The sequence below is a fragment of the Phasianus colchicus genome, chromosome 18, assembly GCF_987193195.1.
Source record: "Phasianus colchicus chromosome 18, bPhaCol1.hap1.1, whole genome shotgun sequence".
Lineage (NCBI taxonomy): Eukaryota > Metazoa > Chordata > Aves > Galliformes > Phasianidae > Phasianus > Phasianus colchicus.
Window position 1 is genome coordinate 4409499 of NC_143453.1, and position 14133 is coordinate 4423631.

The 14133-nt window shown below is 45.9% G+C and overlaps 1 protein-coding gene and 1 long non-coding RNA gene across 3 annotated transcripts; one reads left to right on the forward strand and one right to left on the reverse strand.

Annotated features, from left to right (window-relative positions):
• Positions 1 to 158: 158 nt before the first annotated feature.
• On the reverse strand, positions 159 to 8290 carry LOC149915510 (uncharacterized). 2 transcript variants are annotated; one of them, XR_016458684.1, is made up of 3 exons: positions 8019 to 8290; positions 5033 to 5123; positions 159 to 297 (listed from the first exon to the last, which is right to left on the reverse strand). It is a non-coding gene; the product is annotated as an uncharacterized LOC149915510 (long non-coding RNA). The 2 variants fall into 2 exon arrangements; XR_016458685.1 differs by lacking the exon at positions 159 to 297 and adding an exon at positions 654 to 1461.
• A 126-nt stretch (positions 8291 to 8416) lies between these two features.
• DRG1 (developmentally regulated GTP binding protein 1) lies at positions 8417 to 13280 on the forward strand. Its single transcript, XM_031592275.2, has 9 exons — positions 8417 to 8567; positions 8690 to 8813; positions 9185 to 9360; positions 9750 to 9819; positions 10317 to 10486; positions 11122 to 11252; positions 11447 to 11614; positions 12560 to 12682; positions 13163 to 13280. Exons 1-9 carry the CDS (start codon positions 8526 to 8528, stop codon positions 13260 to 13262), a joined length of 1104 nt encoding a protein of 367 aa, XP_031448135.1. The 5' UTR covers positions 8417 to 8525; the 3' UTR covers positions 13263 to 13280.
• Positions 13281 to 14133: the final 853 nt, after the last annotated feature.

The following is a 14133-nucleotide window of genomic DNA, read 5'->3' on the forward strand; positions in this document are numbered from 1 at the left end:
CACAGCGCGAAGGGATGGCGGGGGGGGACGAGACAAAAGGCTCGGGCGGCGGAGGGGCGCGCGCCGCGCGGGGCCGCCGCGGCCGCCGGCGCGGGAGCTCCGCCCGGGTCCGGCCGCCACGAGGCGCTGCGGCCGCGGAGGCCGCCGCGGGAAGGGGCGTGCGCGGCGCGGCGGCGGCGAGCGGGGAGGGAGGGGGCTCGGGCGGCCGCGGCTCCGGGCTGCCGGCTCCGTCCGTCCCTGTGTGTTTGGAGCGGAGGAAAGATGGCAGCGGCTGCACTTCCTCTTGCACTTTCACCCCTGGGGGGAGGAGAAGGAGGGGGCGATACCACCCCCCCTACAAAAATCCAGCGGGGGCCCCCCGGCCGCTGCTCCCCGACCGAGCGCCGCCGCCGCCGGCCCCGCGCCGGGCCCCGCCCGCTTCGCCGCACCCTCACCACCGGCGCCGCAAACTTTCCTCTCTCCTTCGGTCGAGAAGCCCCCCACCCTATTCGCGGAGACCCCCCCTCCGGCCGCTCGGGCTCCCCCTGCCCCCCCGCTTCCTGCCCCCCTCCCTCCCCGCATCCGCCAATGCACGAGCAGCCAGCGCCAGCAGGCCGGCCCCCACCCCGCCCGCCCGCGGGGCCGGGGGCTGCAGCCTCCCCCTTCCCCGGCGCCTCTCCTCCAATGCCGAGCCGGCAGCCGGGCCCCCACCGCGACGCGGGGGGGCCGCGCTCGCCCCCTCCCCCAAATATCCGGGCCGCGCTCGCCCCCCGGGCCCCCTCCCACCGGGGAGAGGAGGGGCCGGGGGTGGGGGCGGTGGGGGTGCCGCGGGCGGCCTCCCCCCTCCCCAGGCCGATGCGAACCCGCCCGTAGCCGCAGAGCCGCGCGGCGGCCCCCACCTCCCCCGCTCGCCCCACAGCCGCTCCGTGAGGGGCCGGGGGCTGTGGGGCGGCCCGACCTCCCCCCGCGCCCTCGTTGCCCTCACGCTCCCCGTACCGGGACCCGCTCCCGGCACGACCCGGGGCAGGGAAGGGGCCGAAGGCGATCCCCTCGCTGCAGAAATGCCCCTCTCGGAGGGACCCGCGCTGGGGGCCGAGCCCCGCTCTGCCGGGGACCGCGGGGCGCGCTCCCGGAGGCACCGCTGCGAGCGGGCTGTCCGGTGCTGAACCTCCCGGGAGCGGCGTGCCAACATCAGCACTGTGTTCGCGTCCTGCTGAAATGCGCTTTCTATCTCCGAAGAATTTTTGCTTGCTTTTGAGGAAATATTCCCCCACCCCATCTCTGCACACACACTTAGAGACTTCTTTGCTTTGTTAAAGACGGCACCTTTTAGCCTTTATAACATCGAGGCTAATTAAGAATCCTCGGATGACCTATTCGCAATCCTGTACTGTCGCTTAAACTACTCAGTGGAAAACACTGAACTTAGCACACACAGGGGCATCTCGAGCTGTAGCGAGTTCCAAGGGCTCCGACCTCGCACTGCAATCAAATGGTGGTGGAACTGAAAAAGTCTTCTGGTACTGATGTGCAAATGAGCACAATGAGCTTCCAAAGGGCAGCTTTTTTTCACATTAACACTTAAGGCCACGCAATGCCCTCAGTTTCTGCGCTGGATTTCTCTTGCTTTTGATGGAAGCTAGCTACACTTGCAGACACCTCCAGTGGCTCTTTATTGCTGCACTATGGATGCACACTCTGAGATACAAACATGTGTTTTTGGAAATTGGAGGTTGTCTGAGTGCTAGCGATGCAGGGGAGCAGAGCTCACATACACTGTGTTACACACAGATAATGCAGTGCCCTCATCCTGCAAGCCTGCCCGTGTGTCAGGGAACAAGAGTTGTACTTGCCGTAGTGAAGAAAATGATTACATTTCAGCTGGCTGGCCAGGCTGCATGTACACACGGTCAGAGCAGTTAAAGGAGCTGGAATTTGCTGATCTCTCCTAGTGGCTCTCCGGTCAGTTGCGTGCTTTCCCCCGGTGGCTCATACCGGCTTATTAATTTGCTTTCTTTTAGTCCCCAGTCCCCTGCCATGGTTCCTGCTTCCTATTTCAGCTCCCCCCTTGCCTGCTCTTTGTCTCCGCGCTAGGCAGGGGGAGGGGGGTCCTGCCGCCCTCACTGCACTCACAACTTTCTCCAGTTGCCAGAGAATGTTCTGGTTTCAGCTTCCAGCCCTCCCGTTTAAAAAGCCTCATCCAACACACTCTGCCTGCTTCCTCAGGTAAATGCTAAGCGTTTAACCCAAAGCACGAGATTTTCCCCAAGGGACCCGCCCACACTCCCGTCGGAGTGCTGGAGCAGCGTGCCAGGAGCTCACAGTGCGTCCATGCAGGGTGCAGTTAGGGATGACCCCAGCACTCCCCGATTTCCTCCCCAGCAAACCACAGGAGTGCAGCACAGCCACCAGCCCCAGTGCTTCACTGCTCTCCGACAGTAAGGGCTGCATCTTTAGGTTCCTCCACCTTTACCATGCTGATCTCCCCCGCCCTTATGGCTTCACCCACTTGTCTGAACTTCTCCCAAGCTAATCCTGCCCCAGGACATGAGCCTATCAAAGCAATCATTCAGTTGGTACTTGTTACAGTGTAGCCAGATTTCTTCTATTTACAAGTAACCCTACAATTTCTGCTCTACTAAGACAAAACGTGTATAAAAGGACTGGGAGGATGAGGTTCCCTAAGTGCAGTGTGATGACTAAACGCCATTTCCCCACACTTAGCTATGCAAGCAGACAGGTGTGAGTGCCCATGGACTCATCTGTCACCAAAACTAACTAGTTAATATATTGAAGAGCAAGTTCTGGATAATGAAAAGGAGTCTTACATGTCAAGAAAAAAATTTCACTATAAAGAATTCCTTCCCCTTTCCAGATGATTCCTTACCTACTTTCTCTCATATCTGCTGCACCTGGACCTGTTGAACTTCTTTTGAATTTCTCTCCTTAAATAAAGGCATCTCCCTCAGCTACTTTATTCAGCTTCTCGCTGCTTCCTGTCTCACTTCAACTCATGGGGATTCCTGAGCTGTCCCTAAATGTCTTGCAGCTGTTTGGTCCCTGCTGAAGCGCTCTGACTGGTATCTCAGCAGCACTAGAAATCCTTTCCCTCTGAACACGTGTGTACCATTTGGGTACACCGTGCACTGCTCACTTTGCTGCAGATCAGCTCCTGCTGCCCTTACTTGGAAGCACTGACCTAAAAGTATGAGGGCTGCTCTGAAAGTAACGCCTCTTATTTCAGTACGTTGGCCCACAATGCTAGGTGTGGGCGTTGGTGGTACAGCAGTAGAGGCAGAACCTTCCCACCAATATTCCATTACATCCTGTTGCTGTGTGACAGATGGCAGCAGAGGGGCAGTCTGACAGAATGTCATCTGACATGGAGGTGTGCATGAAGCAAAGGTGTGTATCTGAATTCCTCCATGCAGAAACAAATGCACCCACTGACACCCACCAAAGCTTGTTGAGTCTTTCTGGAGACCAAATGGCAGCTGTGAGCACAGTGAGGGGTGGGTGGTGCATTTCAGCACTGGTGACAGTGATACTGGGTGTAGATTTTTACAAACATGGCATGCAGGCTCATGTGAAAACACGCAGCTAATAGTGGTGACTATGTTAAAAAATAACTTTTGTAGCTGAAAATTTGCTCTATAAAACGGTGTGATTGTGCATTTTGTATCTGTTGTTGTTTCCATGGAAATAAATAGGAGGCATTGCTTTCAGAGCAACCTATGTAATTTGATCTACAAATATGGGAAGCAAAGAAAGATTTGGGGGCTGCTGCTATCTTTCAGAATAGTCTAAGGATATTCTTCAAGAAAGCTAATCACTATTCGACACCGACTGTGATATTAAGATAGAAAATACAGTGTTGTAACAGTACTTGTGCCAGCTAATTAAGCCATACCAATCATATCCTTTTTGTGTATGCCACAGAAATATATCACGTTGGGCATTTCATGGCACACCTGCAAATTTCAGGTAGTAGCTGTCATTTTTTTCTGAGCTTTTACTGGAATTTTAATTAACTGAGACCAATCCAACAAGCAATTAATTCATTCAGTACTTGTTGATTATTCTTCTATTTAGTTTTTTAAATTCACTCCATTTTTTTTTTTTATTAGGAATCATCCCATGAGAATGCTCACCCCAGCAGCACAGACTCAGCCTTGGAGGCAGCACAGTTTTCCTCTGCAATCCAGATATGGGCTAGCGAGTTGCCAGCCTTCTCCTTCAAAAGCAAACAACCCTTGTTTAAAAATACCTGACATTTCACAAAAACTACAGCGACTGCTAGCAGAGAGGGATATGATGCTATGAAAAGCATGCAGTGAGAGTTATTCTGAAAAGGGGAAATGGCACTCCGCTTTTCCTCTTCTTGCTCACTCCCCTCACAGCACTCATGTGTTGTTTAGTCCATCTGTTGCACGGCATTCCACGACAAAGTCTAAGGAGCTGATGCTAAACTGCAGAACGGTTTGTTGTTAATCTGATTTAAAGCAGCCTTTGAAGCCAACCTTTGCTACTTAATCTCCCTTTTGTTCCCCTCATTTCTTCACTGTGCCCATCTGAACTTACTCTAGACTGTTTGGAACCAACCTGAGCCATTCAAAGACTGCTTCTCTGAGGATCTGGTCAAAATGGGAATACAACCCATCTATGGGAATCCTGTCCCATCTAACAACAGCCCATGCATCCGGCATCCATGTGCAGCGACTTTCTCATGTAAAACATACTTTACAATGCAAAGCCAAGCATGCAATGCAGGTAGTGAATGTTTGGTATTTACAGACTACTAGCTAAGTGACTGTGCTGCTCTGAGGACAACTTCTACATAAAACCAAGTAAACCGGCATAAAAAAGTTTAGGGACACAACTGAGAACCAATACCTCTGTATTTCTTACAAGATTCAAAATATAACTCTCAGTCTGTTGCCTCGAGATTCCAAGTGTAAATTGCATCAATCTCCAAAGACCCTTCCCCTCAGGCAATCAACATAATGGTTCCATTCAGGACTCCCCACTCAGTACTTAGGTCTTGAAATCATACCTTCTGACAGGAGCTGCTCAAAATCTCATTCCTCCAGTTCATCATCACCAGCCCGAAATGGTTTATCTCCTCTTCAGCACCACCAGTTCTTCTGCAAAGCATAATAACAGTGTTGGTTAGTCACCAGTTCTCAAATCAGAGTACAATTCACACACAAAACTTTAGTTTTGCAAAACTGAAGAAATTGCAGAAGGAAGAAAAAGCACCAAAATCTTAAAATTAACAGATATCCCTCATCTATCAGCCACTCTTTTTTTTCAAAGGGAAATCGGACAGGTTGGTTACAGTCTGAAATTTTTAAAATCCTAAGTACTGAGATCAAAGCTATCATTTGATACAGATTATTATTTTTTTTTTTTTTCAGAAGGCTGCTGAAAATTTCTGATCAGATGAGAAATTTCAAGAGCCCTGTTTCACCTGCAGTCACAACTGAATTTCCTTCCCGCCACCTCCCTGCCCCTTCTTAAATCCTGCAGAAAATGCACATTATCCCCACCACTCAGCTGGAAATCGAGTCCCCCACGAGCCCACAAACACATGCAGCCTTAGCACAGCAGTTTCCAAGTACATGAAACCTACAGTTTCTATCCTAAGGTGAATTATCAAAACCAGGGTGGCTCTTCAGCTAAAAGGAGTTTCTCACTGTGCTGTGAATACACATCCTATCTATAAGTTAGCAGAAGTTAGAAAAATACAAATACCTAAAATATCTAATTCTAAGTAATCTTTATCAAAGTAAAATCTGTGCTATTTTAATGGCATATTCATTACACAGAAGGTATCGCAATTCATTTTAAACTTAGTTTTTACTGTGTACTTTACAATAAGACCTGCAAGCCACATCTGACAATGCTTGTTTTGTATCCCACCTAAATGGAACTCTTACCCAAGCTAAGATGATAGTTGTTCCAGAAACAATGTCAGAATTTGGCTGAAGAAACTTATTTAAGGTTTGACAGAAAGCACACTAAATGGATTTACTACTCAGCTCTCCTGCTGCAGTGATCTACAGTTACACTTGCAGGGCAAAGCTTTGGAAACATTAAAGTTTCAATCATTTTATGGCAATTGCAAATTCCTGTTGTGCAAAAAATAAAACTGAGATACAAATAAAGGAAGTGTCTTTTCAAAATTAATGAGTCAGCAGGACTGAGCGTGTAGAATATGGATTTCCGAAACCCATTTTTACTACATCCTCCATCTTTCAGATCTTGCTAATGAGGTATGTGCCATTTCAGTCACATCCCTGTCACTGCAGCTCAGTGAAACACACATTCCTAGTTTTTCTCTATTCCTGATTCCACACAGGGTCATGTTTCTTAATTGTTTGAGACAGCTTTTATTTCACATGTAGCTCTCCTGAATTTTCTGAACACTCTGAGGAATACTGCTTCACCTAACTAAAAATATTATTAGAGAAGCACTTACATCCTTACATACTTTTAGTATATCAGTTAGAAATTCATGTGACTCCTTGATCATTTTTTTCACCACAAGTCTGAACCTTCCTGCTGCGTTGCCTCACACAGCAGGCAGGCAAACACCCAGGGCTGGACTGCACAGCTGCGATGCAATCTGCAGCCTTGGGAGATGGACATCCTCTTTCACTTCGACTAAATACAATTATCTCAATTAAAAAAAAAAAAAAAAGCCAAATTATGTACTCCATCTCCCATCAGTGCCCACTACTAAGCTCAATTGACCTTTCAAGTAGATCTCAGTCTCTCGTAGCTCCTTTCATTTTCTCTCAGGTTTCTGTTGGGGATTTTTTTCCTCTTCTGACATTAAATCCTATTTCATATAATTATTTTCCTTGATTTTCCCTTTCCTGACTGAATTTTATAACAAAGTTTTATAATTTGTAGTCCATTTTCCAGTTTTGACTGCCACCCTCAGAGGATGCCATTCATCCACTCCCAGTAGCCTCATTTCCAGTTGTCACAACTAACTTCCCACGTTCTCCAGAGCATGAAATAACATAAAACACCTTATATTCAAAAAATCATGAGAGTCATCACAGTAAATCTGTTCACAACCTGGAACCAAGCTCTCCAGAGGTCCCTTCCAGCCCCTAAAACTGCATAAGCCTTTCTGAAGCTTAATAGAGGGTGCTCTTATAAACCAATATACTTCAAATACTGAACTACTTCAAATATTCAGACCAGTTAGAAAGTGTTTTTTTGGCCGGAAAAATAATCGGGCAAATGATCTCAATTAAACTTTTATTCTTTTCAACACTGACAGAAGTTTGTAAGTGCCTTAGAGGACCTTTGCTTGAGTAGCTCTCTGGGGAAAAAAAAAAAAAAAAAAAAAAAAGGATTTAAGGTTGTATACCAAGCAGTTTTGTCTTAAGAACATCATTTATTGACGTCTCTGCTCATTCATCCCACACTTGTAAAATTAATTTAATTAGACACGATATATGAGATCTGGAGTTAGACTGTGAAAACAACTAATACAATCGCTGGCAGTGAGTTCTGAAGTTACCAATATCTTCTGCAAATACAGAGCCTGATTAAGCATCCCACATTTGCACTCTTCTCCATGTTTTTCCTGTTACCAAACAGGACTACAAATGTGAGGGACTTAAAGCTGAACACGGCTGCGGATCAAAAAATCAAATTCCACCTGAAGTGAGAAGGAAAAAAAATTAACACCAGTAATGAACCTGCTGTGTCCTATGTTAAAAACCAATATTGTTCACAAGGAATAATTAGAATCCCATGAACAAACACACGGCGGTAGGCGCACTCCTATTTACCCTAGCTTACCTGAGCTAACATTACCAGGAGCTGTAATCCCATTTTATTTGAGATTCTATTTCAGTAAGCTCTACATAAGCTCATATTAATGACGGTTCCTACTGTAATGGAGCTCATGACATGAAAGATGGCTTTTTTGATTCAGACGAGACGAGAAGGAGATAAGGAGAGGAAGAATGATAGCAAAGAGCTGTGCAAAGAGCTCTCTCGGCTTTTCTTCTTACCGTAGGTCAAGCGATGTTTAACAGTTCCACAAGCAAAATTGTGGTAAGGTTAAATTCTGGGTCCTGCAATGCTCAAAAGCCTGGCTGGTGGAGCAGGTGATTCTGCAAGCATCCTTTTAAATGCGTCTACATGTTGCCTGGCAGAGCGTATTTCTCATTAAAAACCACGTTAAATTTTACATGTTGATTTTTACAAGTGAGAGCAAACGCCGTCTCCCTCTCTCTCCTCTCGCCTCCCCTCCCTCACACACGTTCCCGCCTTTTCCCTCACAGCGCTGCACGAGGCGCCACAGGGCGCGCTGCAGCGCCTCCCGCCGGCTCGGCTCGGCTCGGCGAGCTCGCAGGCACGCTGCCCGCATTGCACGCGCCGCCGGCAGTTTCCCGCCCACCGCTTCTCGCGAGATCCTCTCTCCCTCCCGCGAGAAGCCGTTGTGCGCCTGCGCGTTGCCGGCCGGGCCCGAGGAGCGGCGTTGCGGTGGGGGCGGTGGGCTGCGGTACATCGCCGCCATGAGCGGGACTTTGGCGAAGATCGCGGAGATCGAGGCCGAGGTAACGCGCCGGCTTTCTGCCCGGCCGGGCGGCGCGGGGTCCGGCACCGAGCCGCTTCGTCAGACGGCGGGGAGGCCTGCGGGGCCCGTGCGGCGGCTGAGCGCTCGGTTCCGCTGTTGCAGATGGCCCGCACGCAGAAGAACAAGGCCACGGCGCACCACCTGGGGCTGCTGAAGGCGCGACTGGCCAAGCTGCGCCGGGAGCTCATCACGCCCAAGGGAGGCGGCGGCGGCGGCCCGGGGGAAGGTGCGTGGGCCGCGCCGCGTTGTGCTGTAGCTGGGGGTTGTGGCCTACCGGGGGCGTTGAGGTGAATGCGAAGAGTGAATAGAAGAGCTTTCGGCGGGTAGAACGGTGTGTTTGCAGATCTGAGGGGTTTGTGCGAAGCGGACGGCTGTCTCTGTATGTAAAGGTGTGTCTGGGGGATGCTGTGGTGCTCAGGGCGGCCGGCTGAGGTGCAGTGGTGAGGATTGTGAAGGCTGGGTCCTGCTCTCAGCCTGCCAGGAAAGCTTTCACTCGGGCAGTATTAAAACTAACGGTGGGATTGCACTGCTGAGCCGTAGGAGATGAGGAGATGGCCGGCTTTGGGTGCTTTTTCAATTTTTGTTACTTACTTGCAGGTTTTGATGTTGCAAAGACGGGTGATGCCCGCATTGGGTTTGTGGGTTTTCCGTCAGTGGGAAAATCTACTTTGCTCAGTAATCTTGCTGGTGTCTACTCTGAAGTGGCAGCATATGAGTTCACTACACTAACTACTGTGCCTGGAGTCATTAGATACAAAGGAGCGAAGATACAGGTGAGATCTTCTGATGTCTGTGAAGATAAGACTGTATACATAGATGTAATGGTATCAGGGCAGAATAGCCTCGTTTGACACTAGCAGCTTAGAATTTATCTGTAAAAGTGCTTGAGAGAACATTGGAAATGTTTCCATGAGGTCCTAATTTTATTCTGCTTTTCCCTGGAGAAAAGTTCCAGTGGTGGTTCTCATACTCTGAAATGATCTGTTCCAGCCTACAAATAGGGACAATGCTGTATGTAAGAATTAAAGTGGAAAGAATTTTACTGTTCATTCTGTTAAGATTTGCAGTGAAGTCAGCAGCATAAGAAGAAAGGTAAAAGTAGAATCTATCTTAAAAAGAAACATTTTCTTCTCATAAGTTTCCTTCCTTTCCTGAACAATAGCTACTTGATCTGCCAGGAATCATTGAAGGTGCCAAGGATGGTAAAGGCAGAGGACGGCAAGTCATTGCAGGTGGGTTTATTGGAGCTTGAAGACAGCATCCAATACTGGTTCAGTTAGTGTGCCTTATGAGAACGAAGGGCTGAGTTGCTGTTTCTGACAGATTTATGAAGCTGAATTGTATGCTGGAATTCAGTTGCTCAGTGTGAAGCAGTAGCCATTGTCTTTTTGCTTTGTTTCAGTTAAACTCAGCAAACATGAAGTCATATGTTGACACTGCCTTAAAGTCTGCTACCAATTTTAAAGACAGATGAAAATCCTTATTAAACAAAGATGCTGCTTTGTCATCTTTATGTAGCTTATTGCCATCCTTGTGTGTTTGAATGTAGATAGATGCTGGAAAAACATTCCTTTCTTTGATTCTTGCACTGTGCATGAAATCTTACACCAAATTTAAAAAACCACAATGATCTGGGTTTTATATTCTCAGTCCACTGAGCTGTCTTTTGTGCTGCCTCATCTCGGTGTGTGAGCATACTTTTTTGAGGGTTAACTTTTTTGATTCTTAGTTGCTCGAACCTGTAATCTCATTCTGATTGTTCTGGATGTGCTGAAACCCCTCGGTCACAAGAAAATCATTGAGAATGAACTGGAGGGATTTGGAATACGTCTGAATAGCAAGCCCCCCAATATTGGCTTTAAGAAAAAGGATAAAGGAGGCATTAATCTTACAGCCACAGTAAGTTGGAACTTCTCTTTAAATAAAAAGTGCTTGAAAATGCTCTTCTGCAGAAGAGATGAAGAAAGCTCAGTGTTCCAGGTCTTGCAGCCTTGACAGCTCTTTATTTTCCAGTTAACTGAATCTTTAAAAATATAGAAGCAGCCATAGGTGTAAGAATTCAGAACTCTGCTGTGGGATTCAGGTACCTCACGCTTAGTTGGCTGAGTTTGGAACTGGTATTCAGGCATTTCTGTTGAAATGTCTGTCTGCAGCCATCGGTGGTATTGATGCTAATCAGGCTGCTATGGTTTAAATCTCTTTTTTTCCTTCCTAAGACTAACCATGGCAAAATAGTTTGGAGGCATCCTTGGAGGCATTCAAGGCCAGGCTGGATGTGGCTCTGGGCAGCCTGGTCTGGTGGTTGGTGACCCTGCACATAGCTATAGGGTTGGAACTGGATGATCACTGTGGTCCTTTTCAACCCGGGCCTTGCTGTGATTCTATGATTCTGTGATTGAAAATCAGTCAAGTCCAATAACTTACAATGCAGCTGTTATTTCTAGTAACCTATATGCTAAGTGGTAGCATTGTTAATTGTAAGACTCACTTTGATGGTAAAGTTCTCCATTTGTTAATGCTGTCTGTACGTTCAGTGTCCTCAGAGTGAGCTGGATGCTGAAACAGTGAAGAGCATCTTAGCAGAGTACAAAATTCACAATGCTGACGTCACACTGCGCAGCGATGCCACTGCTGATGACCTCATTGATGTTGTTGAAGGAAACAGGTACTGTTGAGACCCTGCATTTGGTATACTAGCAGTTTATATTCCAAAGAAAATAATTGCTTCTTTCTGCAGAAGCTAAGCTAGCAACAACTGATGTTTAGCACCTTACTGTCCTTTTCAAAAATGATGCTTTTTGTTTCCAGTGATGGCAGTAGTGTATTGCTGCTAGGCTTGCTGTATTCTTCTCTTTGCAGGGTTTACATCCCATGCATTTACGTTCTAAATAAAATTGACCAGATTTCCATTGAGGAACTAGATATTATTTACAAAGTACCCCATTGTGTACCAATATCTGCCCATCATCGCTGGAACTTCGATGATCTGCTGGAGAAAATTTGGGATTACTTGAAGCTAGTACGAATGTGAGTCCTAATTGCTGCATTCTGTGTAAGGTTGAGATTGAACAGCATCTTAAGAACGGGCAAAAGATGATCATTCTAATATGCTTTTCCACTAACTTAGAGCTCTAGCTTTCAAATGATTTCTTCTGTCATTGAAACGTGTGTAATCTGTAAGTCAGAGATCATGCTGCCCTTTGCTGTTGTGTGACTGAGTTTCCTAACAGTCACAAGTGCTGCACTTTGAACTTCTTGTATAGGGATTAAATGAAGACCTCTGAAGCTCCCAGATATGTTTTAAAAATCATGAAAATATGGACTTCATGTCAAATTTGATGCAAAGTTGTTAATGTTAGAGGTATTCCTCTTTTCCTGAGTGACCATGAGCTGTCTCTTAACAGACCTGAATCGAGTTAATCTAGCATTTTGGATATTTTTACTATAAATTATTACAGGTTTACCTCACTGTTAATGCATCTCTTCAGATGAATTTTTGAATGAATCGATTACTGCTCATAATACAGTAATTGTGATCTTCTGGATATATCCATCTTCTTGTGAGAATATGAAAAAAAGATATTGTAAAAAGGAATTTAATATGCCAGGTGTCTGGGCTATAGACAGTAAGCTTTTTTCCTAATACATATTGAGCTGTTTGCCAAAAATAAACCCCAAAGCCACAGATTACAACCATCAAACTGTAGCTACCAACTACCCACGTTTTGTCACCTTCTAAGCAAGAATGGAAAATTCACCAGTGATAAACCTTTTGCAGTTAGAAGGGAGAACCTGTTTATAGGCACTGGCTACTCAGATGCATTTTCAGCTTACGAACTCCAGCATACAGCATGTCTGTTGTCACCATTAGCTTGGTGAACTCTGCACAAGCAGCAGTGCCCATAACCTATGAAGTTTCATGGAGATTTGCAAGAGGAGGTTTTGGCATTGACCGACTGCTCTGTGTTACAGCTACACCAAACCTAAAGGGCAGCTCCCAGACTACACCTCTCCTGTAGTGCTGCCTTACTGCAAGACAACAGTGGAGGACTTCTGTATGAAGATCCACAAAAATCTTATTAAAGACTTTAAATAGTAAGTATTTTGTGAAGGAATGATTGCTGGCAAATAGAAAGTAATTAGCCTGATGCTGTGTTCTTCCATTTCTTTATAAGTCAGAAATAAAAATGGAATTTAATTTGGAATGTAGAAAGCAATAGATCTCCCTACAACTAAATCTAATACATAAGTTGTTATACTTGATATTTCTCTGCTGTTTCCTGGACAAATTTCCTCTCTGGTGAAAATGCTTTTATTTAGACTAGAAAGTAGCAGTAGATGCAGTGTTACAGGCTGCTGTCCTATATACCCAAGTATTTTGGATGACTTCATACTTTGTTTTGATCTGCTTGTCTCTAATTCACATAGACCACTCATCCAGGTACTTATAGGAGAATAAAAATAGCTCTTAGCATTGCTTTCTGTATTAGTGTTGGGACAGAAATAACTGCTGTTAGGCTCTGCAGATTATACTTCTAAGTCTCCTTAATTTGATTTTTCTTCCCCCTCTTTCAGTGCACTGGTCTGGGGTTCTTCTGTTAAACACAACCCCCAGAAAGTGGGCAAGGACCACACTCTTGAAGATGAGGATGTCATTCAGATTGTGAAGAAATAAAACTGCTTTCCCACGCTTTGTCACTGTGCCTGACTTTTCATTTTGCAAATGGCAAAGAACAGACCACTTCTATTAAACATAGAGGAAAGGATATTGCTCTTTGTAGTAGTAACTTAGTGCATGGGGGAAAAAAAGTTTCTGATGAGCCTGTATTGCAGTGTTCCATTCTAGCAGAACTGAGAGATGAAAAACTTAAGTACTTTTCATAATGGCAAAAGAAGCTTTGATGCCTGTGATTGTTTCAAAGTGGAAGAGTTCACACAGCTGAAATTACTCTGCTCTAATTTAAAACAAACCAAAAAGCAGAGGCTAGAGAACTATATCTTACAGGACAGAACTCAAGGACAGAAAATGTGAGCTTTGGCTGCCTTTAGCTCAGATGTTCTTGATGGAATGCTTCAAGGCTATTAATAGTCCTGCAGTTGTGGAGAAGGTGCTAGGTTTTGATCTTGAGTATTCACTTTTTTCAATTGTTTCTATCAGTGGAAGTAAGCTAGATGCCTGTACTTTGTTAGTGACTGGAAGCTTTTGAGTTTTCTTAAAAGAATTTCCTGCTTATTTAACTTCTTCAAACTTAATTGTACAAGGAAAGTTGGCAGCTCTTAAAGCAGTACTTTTGTTTCACAATGGAAGTGAATAAAGCTAAGCTTTTTGTTTCAGTTAGAGCTCTATCACAGTTGCAGCAATCACTCCTACAAAAATGGAAGTAGGGATGTTGAAGTGTAGAAAAAACTGTTCCCACCCCAGAGGTTGCTATTAGGCTTTGATTGTGGTTTAGTTGAAGCACTTAAATTTTCCTTAACAACTACATGTCTGGAGTAGAGTACAGCAGAGGGTAGATGAGAAGCTATTATGAACAGAGGCTCATCCA

Coding starts and splice junctions, on each gene's coding strand:
- DRG1 (XM_031592275.2), top strand. CDS start 8,526: ATGAGCGGGACTTTGGCGAAGATCGCGGAGATCGAGGCCGAG. Junction 8,814..9,184: donor CGGCGGCGGCCCGGGGGAAG/GTGCGTGGGCCG, acceptor ACTTACTTGCAG/GTTTTGATGTTGCAAAGACG. Junction 11,253..11,446: donor GATGTTGTTGAAGGAAACAG/GTACTGTTGAGA, acceptor TTCTCTTTGCAG/GGTTTACATCCCATGCATTT.